This window comes from Acromyrmex echinatior, chromosome 7 (genome assembly GCF_024713525.1).
Source record: "Acromyrmex echinatior isolate Ae372 chromosome 7, ASM2471352v2, whole genome shotgun sequence".
Taxonomy (NCBI): Eukaryota; Metazoa; Arthropoda; class Insecta; order Hymenoptera; family Formicidae; genus Acromyrmex; species Acromyrmex echinatior.
The window spans coordinates 95,576-109,250 of NC_141858.1; the positions used below are offsets into that span (position 1 = coordinate 95,576).

The window sequence follows — 13,675 nt, forward strand, 5'->3', positions numbered from 1 at the left end:
TGTAACGAGTTGTTACTTTTTCGTTACTTTTTTTGCTTAATGCTAACAAAAATATTATAACATTTTTTATTGGCAAAATCCAGTGCACATTAAAGCCCCTTGTACACTACTCTAATCTGAATATAAAAATAAAATATCTCAATTGGAATGTCCAAAGGGCATTTTATCTAATTTAAATATTTTCAGTACATTTTATTATGCTATTTTATCAAATAGTAATAATATTGAAGATTTTTTTTCGCCGTTTATCGCGTTTCTATATTTTTATTAAACATACACATTTGCGTCGATTTGTGTATACGGATTTAAATTGCACTGAGTGCTTTGAGTGCGCACTACCCAGACAGCACAGAATATTTATGATAAATATTTATTAATATTCATTTTGTGAAATATTAGGTGTTGGAATTAATTCGTAGCGTTTTACAAGTGAGGGAAGTACTTTCATCAATGTATTTTTTAATGCTCATGTGAAATAAATAACATTCTTTCATTAAAAACGCTACGAATTAATTCCAACACCTAATATTATTATATATAGATATTTCATACATATTTTATATAAAGCTCTATTCGAAATTAAAATATAGACTAAATATTTTATGTAATATTTATGATAAATATAAATAAATATTTCTAATAAATATTTTTTACTTGGATTATAATGTTTCATTAAACATCTTCACAGCATTTACTATAACATGCAATATTTCAAATAAATATTTAAAATAAATGTTTATGATCTGTGCAATCTAAGATCACAAAAATATTTACAAAATATTTAAAATAAATCTTATAAATATTTATAAATATTTTGTAAATATTTTATAAATATTGTGTGCTGTCTGGGTGGTTCTGTCAATGAAAAACACTACTATATGCAGATTTTTGCGATAAATATTCTGAAAAGAAGTCAGATTTCTTTCTTTTTGTAGAGGAATAAAGCTCAAAAACCGATATATATTATATATATATATATATATTTTATGTAATATTTTATCATTACTTTATTTCTAACAACTGCCACAAATATATATACAATATATATATACACACACAATATATTGGGTTACCTAAAAAGTATCCGCGGTTTTTGTCACTAGATGTGTTGATCATCAACATCTAAAACTTTGTGGCAATTGTTAGAAATAAAGTAATGATAAAAGTAATTAGTGAAATCGTTACCATTACCCTAAAAATGTAACAATGCGTTACAATGAACATTATTCAGAAGAAAATGTAACGTCGTTATCCATTTGTTACTGAAAAAAATAACTTGTAACGATAACGATGTTACAAATAACGCGTACAAATAACTTGCCAACCCTAAGATATATATATCGAATAATAATTATTATTTTGTTTATAGCAATTGGTACAAGCCTTTGTAGAAAATAGATCACTATTAGATTGTTATTTTCCGGATCATACAATGGAAGTAGAAATTTCTGATAGCGATGATTCCGATGATGAGAAGAAAAAGGAGTTAGAGAAGGATAATAACGGTACATTAAGTGTCTTCGATTATTTTTAATATTTATGGCATTAAAAAAAAGAATCCGATTTTATAATTATCAAAAATATGTAAAATACAGGGTTGGCCATATTCGACGGAAAGATCTAGCAACACTGTAACTTTTGACAGAGATGTTAGATCGAGTAACGACATTTCCCATGATTGAAAAAAAAACATCTTTCCGTCGAATATGGCCAACCCTGTATATAAAATAACGAATGTTTTTATCATTTTTTGCAGAATACATCCCGGAAGATGTACTTCTAGATATCAAGGATAAATTAAATGACACATTGTCACATATTTACAAAAAGTACAATGTGGAGCAGCATGCTAAAGTTGCATGTGAAACTTTGAAACAGAGATGGCGAGACATATGCGGTAAGACGAAGAATTTCCAATTATTAATTAGATGAAAACATAAGATGCATGTAAAAGTACAAACTGTTTATTTCTGCTTTTATTTAGACATAAGACTTGCTTTATATCGTATTATGCATTGACAGCGGCAAATGATTCTCTCAATACCGAAATACGGGAAATAATGCGTACTGTGGATAAATTGCGTAACAACTTATACGAAGACTTTAGACCGCAAATTAAAATGCTCGAGGAATTGCAAATAAACGACGAAATTACGGAGACTGCCCATCCGCTTGTAGCAACGAAAAAAGTAACACAAGTACGTGTTCCGCCTTCTTCGCTGTTGCAAGATAATCAGCTAGAAGTTTTAGCGATTGAACCATCATGTACTAAGGAAATAATAATTCCTAATTTACCACCGACTGGTCCACTCCTTAAACGCTCTCCGGAGATAGATGATATCGTTTATGTTATGAAAAGTCCAGTTATGCCATGGATTAAAGCAAAGGTTCGTAAAATCTTCATCCATCTACATTGTACATCAATATTGTATTTTATCATACAAAACATTTCCTTCGCTTGTATTTTGATTAAAGAGAAGAAATCGAACAAGATTCTAATATAAAGATCCTTCTGTAGGTATTAAATATAGTTTCAAATCCATGGAATATTCGCGTGAGACTTATCCAGAAAAAGTATAATGCAGCAATTAAGACTGTCTCTGGCAAACTGCTAGCGACAACCGAACTGAGTAAAGTTATGATCCCAGTTGGAACGCGAGTTGTGGCAATATTTCACGATGTTGTTTCTAATAATTACTACAGCGGAATAATTGCTGAAACACCAAAATCTATAAATAAGTATAGGTGAGCGTTTAAAGGTTTCCTTAAACGATTTATTTATAGAAAATAATGATAGTAAGATATACAAATTTTTCCATGTAAGAATTATGCAAATTATGTATTATTGTAATATTATTTAATATTATGTTACGTATTTATTATTTATTACAGATATCTCGTATTTTTTGATGACGGTTACGCTCAGTATGTCGTACATAATGACATCCTACTAGTTTGGGAGACTTCGCCGCGCATTTGGGAGGATATTCCTAGCGAATCGCGAGAGTTTGTAAAGAAATACCTGGAATCGTATCCTGAAAGACCAATGGTGAAATTGCAACCTGGTCAAATAGTTAAGACTGAATGGAATGGTAAATGGTGGCTTGCGAGAGTCGTACAGGTCGATGCGAGTTTAGTGCAAATGCATTTTGACGCCGATAAGAGAACTGAATGGATTTATCGTGGATCGACTAGATTGGGCCCTTTGTTTCTCGAAGTACGGAAGGCCAATGCGAGGCAACAACTTCAACAGTCTGGCAATGTACATACTCGACATCGTATTCCTGCTCCGTCCAATGTAAGTGAACAAAACTTTGGAAAATTAGTTTGAAGAGAAATTTTAACAATTTTGATTGATAATATAATATTAAAATAGTGTATATCCTCTACTTACGACTTGTAATTTCCATAGAAAAATAATTTACCTTACGTTGAATATACATCCAACGTTGAAGAGGATGTTACACAACATCTGCAAGCGGAGAAAACAACAGTTACTACAAGTGTAGCGTCTACTACACCATCCACTGCACTGCAACAGCCGCGTGCAGTAGCTAAAAAAAGTACTGCCAAAAGGCAAAATAATGTAGATACTACAACGTACAATTCAACCGTGGAAACGAAACCGTCACATAGTATCGTTGTGAGTAAATTATATTAATTAAAAAAAATACTGACGAAAGCGTATCATTTCAGTGGAGAGGCAAAAATTTAACTTCACACAAAACTCACGCATTAAAATAGTTATATTAAAGCTAGTCCTGGAGGATCTCGTCAATTTTCTTACAAGTAACGTATGAGCCACCAATTCCGCAATAAATGTTTAATTTTTCATCGTAAAAATTTTCATAAATAATTATCTAAACTATAAATCTTAAGCCACAAGAAATTAATCAATCATAATCAAATGTTTCAGAAGAATAATCGACTATAATTGATCAATTTCTTATGATTTGAGATTTAAAGATTACGTAATGGCTTATTATAGAAACCCTATTATACTATATATAGCACTCAGGCTCATTTCTAAAAGCATGGTATTGTTCTTTTATTTTAAAGATGCATCAAATTCTTTATACATAAAAAATATAAAACTTACATAAAGCAAATGTTACAAATCGATAGAAGACACCAGAAGACGATAACAAATCTGTAATTTTCCAATTTTTTTCCATTTTTTATATGAAATTTTACAGACTGCAGTCTGTTATTATATATATTTTAATTCTAGAAAAAGGATTTTTTAAAAAACAATATCCATTATATTTTACCATGTCCCTGATGGAAATAAATCGCTGAGATCATGTAATGTCTGATGAATATGATATATTTGAGTTATTTTAGCGATTTTGGTGATTTGTTTCCATCAGGAGTACCTCTAAAAAAAATAGACATTGTTGTGCAGTTGATATTCACTTCTTTAGAGGACGGTAGAGTGCAAGGTAACATTTTGCGGTAACAGGCAAAACGGCTTCTGCACACTGGACGCGAAAACGCTTACCATACAGCAAAATGTGACGCAGTAGTTAATAAGTTTACAGGTCCTAACATGTTCATTGGTCACCGCATCATATTTTGTCACATAGCGAGCGTTTCCGTATCAGCGTTCAATCAGTGTACAGCTCAGTTGAAGAAGTCAAAACTACTAAAAAGCCGTCATGTCCTCTCTCAAATTTCTCTCTAGGAATACATACGAAAAATTGTTACAAAAATTATGTTCAGTATAAAACAAATACCAGCATCGTTTTTAATAATCCTAAAAATTTATGTTTCATATTTTTAATAATTTTTCATTTTTTAAATGTAGGAATATTTATGAAAAATACCTTAAATTTCTTCAGATTTTATTAGTTTTTTTTCAAAAATTATTGTAAAATCTTATAATATTTCAGAATTCATATATGTAATATGTATAAGAAAATTTGAGAAAGACGTTGCTTTCTCAGCATTTCTGAAAAATATTTTATTTCATGCGAAAATCTGAGAAATTTTATTAAAAAGATAAAATTATACAAACATTTTTAAAAAATTGGGAAATCTATACATGATTAATTTGAAGAAAAATTTTTGCCAGAGAAATTGTACAATTATATAATTTCTCTCTTTTTCTTTCTGCATATATTAGCATATTATTAATCAACATAATATTAATTTTATGTGCTGTCCATTTTTTTTAGTTTTATCATACACAGAGGAAATACGAGCCGAAGAAATATGTTGCTCATAAATGTGGGCCAAGATGTATTAAGGGTATCAAGGTTTCACATGACGATTTAAAAGGGCTTTCTCCACTCTCTATTCCGCTTTTATGCGGCTGGCATCGCCAACTTTGCAAATTCTCTAAGGGCAAGAAAGTTATATTATATCAGACACCGTGCGGCGTCAGATTGCGAAATATGGAAGAGCTACATCGTTATCTCCGCATTACCAATAGTACATTATCTGTCGATCTATTTGATTTTGATTATTGGGTGCGCGCTTTCGCTGACTTCGTTGTAGAAAAATGCTTTATCAACATCAAGGTAAGTCATCAAAATCAAAATATAAAAACTTATGTCTAACAACATAATTGATAGATTAATGTGAACAAAAACTATTATAATAATTTCTCGCAGATAGAATATTCATATATCGTGTGTTGTAATATATTAAAATTATATAGATATTAAAAATGAAAATATGACTATGATTTCATATTTAAAAGGATCTCAGTTATGGCGTGGAAAATGTGCCGATACCATGTGTAAATGACTTGGATCACACTCAGCCGGATACTATAAGATACACTACACGTCGGGAGCCAACGGAAGGTGTCTATCTAAATCTAGATCCTGCATTCTTATGTAGCTGCGATTGCGAAGATGATTGTCAGGTATAAAATCATATAATGTCGCGCATAATAACGTGAATTTACGCATTATTTTGCTTTGCTGTGATGTACACGTAGGATAAAGAGAAATGCCAATGCTGGCAGCTAACAATACAAGGGGCAACTTTGGGAGGAAAAATGCCAAACAGCGCTGTTGGTTATATTTATAAACGCTTGCCAGAACCGGTGACCACAGGAATTTACGAATGTAATTCGGGATGCAAGTGTTCCGTAAAAACGTGTCTCAACAGAGTAGTACAGCATCCGCTCAGATTAAAATTACAAGTGTTTAAAACAGGACCGCGTGGTTGGGGCATAAGATGCCTCAATGATATTCCCCATGGCGCTTTTATCTGCATTTATGCAGGAAGATTACTTACCGAACAGGTACGGAATACGGACTGAATTACATCAATATCTCAGTTCTTAAACTTGTCTATCTATCTCTATTCATTATTATTTTATATCTGCTTTTTTTTATTTTATATTATATAGGGCGCAAATGAAGGGGGTAAAAATTATGGTGATGAGTATTTGGCAGAGTTAGATTATGTGGAAGTGGTAGAAGGTTTCAAGGAGGGTTATGAAAGTGATGTTCTCGAACCGGAAATATTAATGTCACCTACAGAAGATGACAATAAGAAAAAAGCTACTGACGTAAGCGATGAGGAAGAGGATAATACAAAGGAAAGCACTAATGATTCGGACGAAGATTTCAATATTGATAGCTATGTGGCTTCTTGCAATAATGATTTGTTAGAAACAACCGCGGAATCTTCGTCCATTAGGTAAGTATCCGTTGTGTTCTATACTACTAACTTACGAAACATACTTTATTTAAAAAATATACTTAGCGTGAAACACTATCATGATTACACGTCTCTTAATATGAGTATATTAATACATAATTACTAATTTCTTATTATAGATTATTGTTATTGCATGAAATATTTAAAAATCTTTTTTTTATGATTATTACAACAATTATCTAGACTATCATGTATAAATTTATGTAAATGAAAAAAATTATTAAAAGATCTTTATAATAGGAAACGTCTGAGGAAACGGAAAAGACACGAAATAGACAATCAACCAGATGTATCTGAAGAAAACAGCGATGATGAAAGCATTATGAGAGGTTTGGAAAATACAGCAAAATCATCCACTAATGAAAATCAGGATATGATTAATATCAGTGATGACGATGATAGTAGAAATGACGTAAGAAGAGAGCCAAGTAGATTCGAACCTAATTTAGAACCAAATCAAATAGAAAGACCGACGTTTAAGTCTGTGAGAGATTATTTCGGTGAAGACGAAGCCGTTTACATTATGGATGCTAAAACGACTGGAAATATCGGTCGTTATTTGAATGTAAGTGACAAAAGATTACAAGGCATTTAATTTTCTATTTTTTTCTATCTTTTAAAAAAATGATCTTTGAATTTTTCAGAATGTTTTAAAACTTTACGAAATTATTTAACATCCTTAATGTGATTTGATATCTTTATCATATATTTATTTTAAAATATTTCATATATAAAAATCTGTGGGATTTGATTTTTTATAAATTATGTAGATGTGTCATATTGCTAATTAGTACAATTTCTCCAATTTCAAGTATTTACGGATTATAACGTTTAATATAAATCATTTTTATACACATCAAAATTGTCTTTTTCAGCACTCTTGCGATCCAAACGTATTTGTACAAAATGTGTTTGTCGATACACATGACGTGCGTTTTCCATGGGTGGCTTTCTTCGCGTTACAATATATAAAAGCTGGACAAGAACTTACATGGAATTACAGTTATGACGTAGGAAGTATACCGGGCAAAGTGATCATTTGCAAATGCGGTGCAGCTAATTGTAGAGGCCGTCTTCTATGAGCTGTGCATTTTATGGTAATAAATTTTGTTCTTTGTATAAATAGAATTTGTTTTCTTTAGCAAAGTCAACAATTGATACTACATATTATATTATTTATCTTTATCAAAAAAAGTTTAAATTTATGATACAAATGAGCAAATACACGAAGATATGAAACATACATTTATTTTAAAACATTTCATATATAAAAATCTGTGATTTCATTTTTTGATGAATTCTGTAGATGTGTCATATTGCTAATTAGTACAATTTCATGTAGATATTTAAATGTAATTTTATATATGAAAAAATATATTTCTCTTTTCTTTTTTTTTACCTCCTTTTTGAAATATGATATCGATTGGTTACAGAAAATGAGAGCAGTGTTCATAACAATAATGTATTGTATTTGCTTATTACTTTTGATTGTACATTCTTAGCATCCATTAGACACGTTACACGTTGTTAGCATTACAAACATACTACTTTTTTTTTATCGCAATTTATACATATATTGTTCAAAATTCAACTCAGTACACAGGTATTTTCCAAAGAATATTTGTAGCACTTTGTTTAAGAGTACAAGGGATCCATCGTCGCCACAAAAACATCAAATTCAATATGGAATAATATGCTTTATGACATAAAAATGTATAAAAGTTTTCAGGATTTATAAATTAATAACAAACAGTATGCACCTTATAGAATAGATCAAAATATTTAGCAAAATTACATTTTGTGTATGTGTGTGTGTGCATGCGCTCACATGGAAGAGTCCCGTTAGCGCACAGTGAGATAGCACACATCCACTCGGCCGGTAACCTTTTCTAGTAACCTTTCACTTTATCAATGAGAATATTTTATTTTAAATTGGCCAATTAGCGATGTGCTGTGTGTCGGGATTTTCCTTGTGTACACGATTGTAAGTTTAATGTGATTCTTTAGTAAAGTGAAAATTTAAGATATTTCACCAGGGTTCACTCAAAATCATTAATATCTACATAATTTAGATAAAATATTAAAATTATATGTATATCTTAATGAAATAGTATGAAATACACAATAGTATGTGAAAGTGATGAAGTAAAAAGAAGTTGATTCTTGTACAATTTGTTCTTGTAACAATTTTGCATCATCGAGTTACAGTGTACATTATAAGCGAAGTTTTTATAAAGAAAAATTTGTAAGAAAGAAAGATAAAGAGAAAAGAGAAAAATTATTCCAACCTGCAATGAAATCGAGAGCTGCAACTTTATTAAACAAAAACAAGCTCAGGTTATGTTACTTGATTTTTGCCATTTCAACTCTTTTAAATATTTTTCCAAAATGGCCATTAATCTTTTAATTTTTTTTTACCATTACAATTATAATTTTTTGAATCATTATATTATTATTTTGCTTTTTAAAAAATCTGTAGTAAGTATATGTATGCAGTTATTCAAAGAAGTAGTTACTGATCTTTATCTGTCACTAACAATAAATTATAAACGTTAAAAATTACATTTTCAACATTTTTTTCTCTCTTATTTCATTGTTAATCTACTCTAGAATTTTGCACATGTCAAGTTCACTACTTTAATTTCATTATATAAAGAAATTTGGCATTTCTGTAGTAACTTGATTTATTAAAGAACCACCTTAAACTAAATTAACTTTTGTAACTTGTTTCAGCTACAAAAGAATGTTTTGTTATGATAAATCTGTAACTTATATGTATATTTAGAACCATGAAGAATTATTGCATAAAGGACAGCTCTTCATTACAATCTCTCGACATGCAGTACATTATTATAAAACAGTATCCACGTACCTATCTTTATTTAATTTAGAGTGCTTAAATATATGACATATTCTAGTCATAGACAAAAAAATCAAAACAAAGCTGATAGAATAGTCTCTCTCTCTATAAGGAGGAACATTAACATATCAAAGTAACAAAATTAGAATACCGCATTTTGTTTGGCTTTATGCTAGTGGAGTTTCAGAAGCTGTTTAATCTCATCTTTCTCAGCTGCGTCCAGATAGCTCGTGCCATCTGGCGTTAAACCGTCTGGTTTAGCGCCTTTTTCCAATAGCAATTTTACGCAGTTCGTGTGTCCCTCCCATATCGCTGCCAACAATGTTGTGATTCCATGCTTATCTGTAGCCTGCAAGAAATATATTTATCTATTGCACTTAATAATAAACACAGGGGTGTTCTAAAATAAAACGCTCCGGAATATATGTTCCTAAATCTAATAGGAAAAAATATTTCGTGGGCTTTTTACAATAAGCCATTATCTAAGCTCAAGCCTTAAGCCGTAAGAAATTAATTATATAATTATAGCAAAATGTTAGCAATTGCGCGCAAATTGGCAGCAAACTCGATTAGATTTTGATTACAAAACCATAGCCATCTGTGCATTTGGCTATGGATTTGTTGACAAAGCCTGCTGACATGTTTTGCCAGCAGATTGACAAAAACTATGGTGAAAGAATAACATGGTGTAATGCAATTGGACAGTGTCTCTAAATCTCTGCTCTCTCTGTCTGTGGATTGTTCATAAGGTTCAAAGGATATCAACTGTGAAATGCAAAACAGGTCGGTATTCATAATCGATTCTTGCATTTAAGACTATCTTAAGTAATCTTGAGATATCTTAAGTCAATCTGAGGACTGTATTAAGATATTATATTTAAGACGGTGTTAAAATAAACTATGAATACTGTTCCATGTTTAGCGTTTCACAGTTGGTAGGACCTTATGAACAGTCCATAGACAGAGGATAAAGATTTAGAAAGAGACACTATTCAACTGCACACACCATCTCTTCCACTATGGACAAAACTGAGCAAAATGTCTGTTGACATAGATTGTGTTTCAAAATTTACTGCTAGTACTGAAAATCTATAGTACACGCAAAGTGAATTATAGATTTTCAGTACTGGCAGTAAATTTTGGAACACAACCATAATCTGACAGCAGATTGTGAGCAGAAACCGAGCAGAACCTATTAACATAATTTGACGGCAGATTGGCAGCAAAAACCGAGCAAAATCTGTATTATTTTTATTTAAATTAATCTGATTTTATATAGAAAATTTTGCGTACATATACAAAATGATTATATGTAATTATACATAATTATATCTAGGTGTAGCTATTAAATAACGAGACTGACGCTGTAAAACAATTTATTTTGATTTCATACATATTTACTTATTATCACCTTCAATATATATCCCTCCTCTATCCCTACAACGCTCCATGCGAATCTTCCATTGTTTGAAACAGTGCTGAAAGTCTTCTTCTGTCAGCTCCTTCAGGACGCGTACCGCTTTCTCTTTCACAGCTTCAACGGACTCAAATCTTGTTCTTTTTAATTTTATATTATTTTAATTTAATGTTATTATCCTTTCCAATAAGTTTGGGTCATTTTCAATGGCATTCAAAGTGTCAGTATAAAGATTTTTGCGAGCTTCTTGTTGTTCAAACGTGAGAATTTTAGGTACCATTTTGGCACACACTTTTTTCATGTTAAAATTGTTATGCAAAATTTGCCATACACATTCTTTGTCAATTCCTACAGTTTCACCAATCGCACGAATACTTAACCGATGATCGAACCAGATTACCGATTGTTTCGATATTGTCATTCGTTTTTGACGTGGAAGGGCGACCCAGGCGTGAATCATCTTCAACGTCTTCTCGGCCGTCTTGGAAACGCTTAAACCACTCAAAAACACGTGCACGCGATAAACATTCATGGCCATACATTTCTTTCAATAAATTATAAGTTTCAATAGCGGTTTTTCCAAGTTTCACGTGAAATTTCACAACAATTCGTTGCTCTATTGTTACACTTATCATTTTTCCGGCGAAACAAAAAAACAACTCTAATGCGAAAGAAAGCTACGGCTATACGGATTTGTTTAAAGAAGCGAGAGGTACTGCATTCGAAAGAGAAGGCTTCACGCTAAACAGCTGTCGGTCGCTGGCGTTTGGCGCATGCGTACTTCTTCTGTAGCAGCGTCAGTCTCGTTATTTAATAGCCACACCTCGTACATATACTGATGTGAAAACTAGAAACAATCAATACAGTTTTATTGCTAAAATATTATTGATTAGCTTCACATTTCAAAATATATATGACAAAGTTATAAAATAATCAACAAAATACTCAGATACTTCAGGACGCACACTATGAAAGAGCTTTGGAATCTCTAGATTTGTCTACAATTTACATATATCAATTAGGATCCTGAGCGTTTTCTTCTTACGGGAAGCAAATCCATCTCGGAGCCGTATATGAAAATGACAGATCTTGTTTGATTTTTGCTCGCAATCTGCTGTCAGGTTATGCAGATTCTGTTCGGTTTCTGTTATCAATTTACTGACATAGCAGGCTTTGTCATCTGGAGACACTGGTAGTGTCTCGACGCTAAGCTACGCGCAGCGACACTATCGTGGCTACTTTACGCGAGACCACGAGGGGTAGTTTTAACAGCAATTTGTTGACATTGCCTAATAGTAAATCTCCATCACTCTATGTACAATTTGGTGCTTTTCTGCAAAAATTGGTAGCAGGCTTTGCTATCAGGGTATAGACAATTATTATTTTTCTTATATTTGACCATGATTGGTCAATTTTTTACGGATTAAAACTTAAAACTTAGGTAATTATAAAAATTAAATTAAAAATATTAGGTTATTATAAAAAGTCTATCAGACAAAAATTATATGATTTAAAGGAGGACAAATAATGATAAGATCAATTTTCAAAAAAATTGATTATTTTAAGATCACATCTTTTTTCACTCTACTTTTTTTTTAATTTAAATGAAATATGATTTTTTTTTACATATATAATAATTTCTCTAATTATTCTATATATGAAAGTATTAAAGTAAGTATGGGCGATACGCATATCGATACACTAAAAATCATTTGGAAATCGCCTTTTGGTAAAAAGGAACAATTTTTTAAACAAAAAGATTGATTTAAAATAGCTTCAAAGATTTCCAATCGCTATTTTGCAAAACACATTATTGCTGTGTAAAATGATGAATATGTACAGGGTTGGCCATATTCGACGGAAAGATGTTTTTTTTTTCAATCATGGGAAAGAGATGTTAGATCGAGTAACGACGTTTCCCATGATTGAAAAAAAAAACATCTTTCCGTCGAATATGGCCAACCCTGTATATTGATACGCGTTTCGTTCAGCTATATATTAAGGCAGAAATATCGAAAACTAATATATGTAGTTTTTGAGTTATTTTATGATATTCTAACATTTATATTGACATAAAAAGTTAAATATTTCATAATTATTAATTTTTTTGTGATAGTATCTAATAGTTTTTAAATGCAGAGATTAATAAGGTCAATCACTTAGTTTGAAGAAAATATTAATTATACAGATATACGGACCACCTTCCATGTCCTTGACCTTGACCTTATGTTGTCAAGGTCATCATCCTCAATGGTCTTTGATAAGTTTTAGCCGTCGCTCGTTTTTCATTTAAAAGTTATTAACAAAAAAAGTAAGAAAAATAATGTCTTATTTCTGCTATATATATAATATTAAAGACTATTCCATATCCTTCCTTGCTTATAATGCTTATATAATGGCTTTCCACTCGAGGCGACTCCCACCCCACCTCCCCTCTCCTGTTTGGGGGCGCACGAATTTCCACGTGAGGCGAATTTCATCTCACTTCCTCTCTATAACTTATACATGGGGTGTCAGAAAATGATGTAACGTTTATGAGATTTTTTTTATTAATAATTATTGACTTTTTAACGAATGGTGGCGACGGTAAAATTTATTCAAGGTCACTCAGAATCATGACCTTGACCATATATGTCGAAATCAAGGTCATCGAAGTGTGGTCCATATATCTGCAATTACTAAGAAAACATAGTTACATTAAAAAAATGAAATGAGATCAT

At 31.3% G+C, this 13,675-nt stretch overlaps 2 protein-coding genes across 11 annotated transcripts in view; one reads left to right on the top strand and one right to left on the bottom strand.

Annotated features, from left to right (window-relative positions):
• The window catches only part of egg (SET domain bifurcated histone lysine methyltransferase eggless), a 31,987-nt gene that overhangs the window by 4,296 nt on the left and 14,016 nt on the right, over positions 1-13,675 (top strand). For 4 of the 9 annotated variants that reach the window (XR_015545732.1, XR_015545731.1, XR_015545733.1 and 1 more), the window contains exons 3-14: positions 1,370-1,505; positions 1,757-1,897; positions 2,023-2,387; positions 2,519-2,745; positions 2,893-3,298; positions 3,413-3,643; positions 5,178-5,522; positions 5,705-5,872; positions 5,948-6,256; positions 6,365-6,657; positions 6,919-7,243; positions 7,554-7,775. Coding sequence is in view for 6 of the 9 variants with exons in the window: in XM_011054284.2 (XP_011052586.1) it covers positions 1,370-1,505; positions 1,757-1,897; positions 2,023-2,387; positions 2,519-2,745; positions 2,893-3,298; positions 3,413-3,643; positions 5,178-5,522; positions 5,705-5,872; positions 5,948-6,256; positions 6,365-6,657; positions 6,919-7,243; positions 7,554-7,760 (3,153 nt within the window). In the remaining 3 variants the exon portion in view is untranslated. Of the gene's footprint in view, positions 1-1,369; positions 1,506-1,756; positions 1,898-1,984; positions 2,388-2,518; positions 2,746-2,892; positions 3,299-3,412; positions 3,644-5,177; positions 5,523-5,704; positions 5,873-5,947; positions 6,257-6,364; positions 6,658-6,918; positions 7,244-7,553; positions 7,807-13,675 lie in introns of those variants that run through there. The other 5 variants (XM_011054280.2, XM_011054286.2, XM_087408037.1 and 2 more) reach the window with 2 other exon arrangements.
• The window catches only part of LOC105144994 (myotrophin homolog), a 32,021-nt gene continuing 26,472 nt past the window's right edge, over positions 8,127-13,675 (bottom strand). For both annotated transcript variants that reach the window (XM_011054287.2, XM_087408047.1), the window contains exon 3: positions 8,127-9,887. In XM_011054287.2, coding sequence (XP_011052589.1) covers positions 9,711-9,887 — 177 coding nt within the window. In that variant the 3' untranslated portion in view covers positions 8,127-9,710. The remainder of the gene's footprint in view (positions 9,888-13,675) is intronic.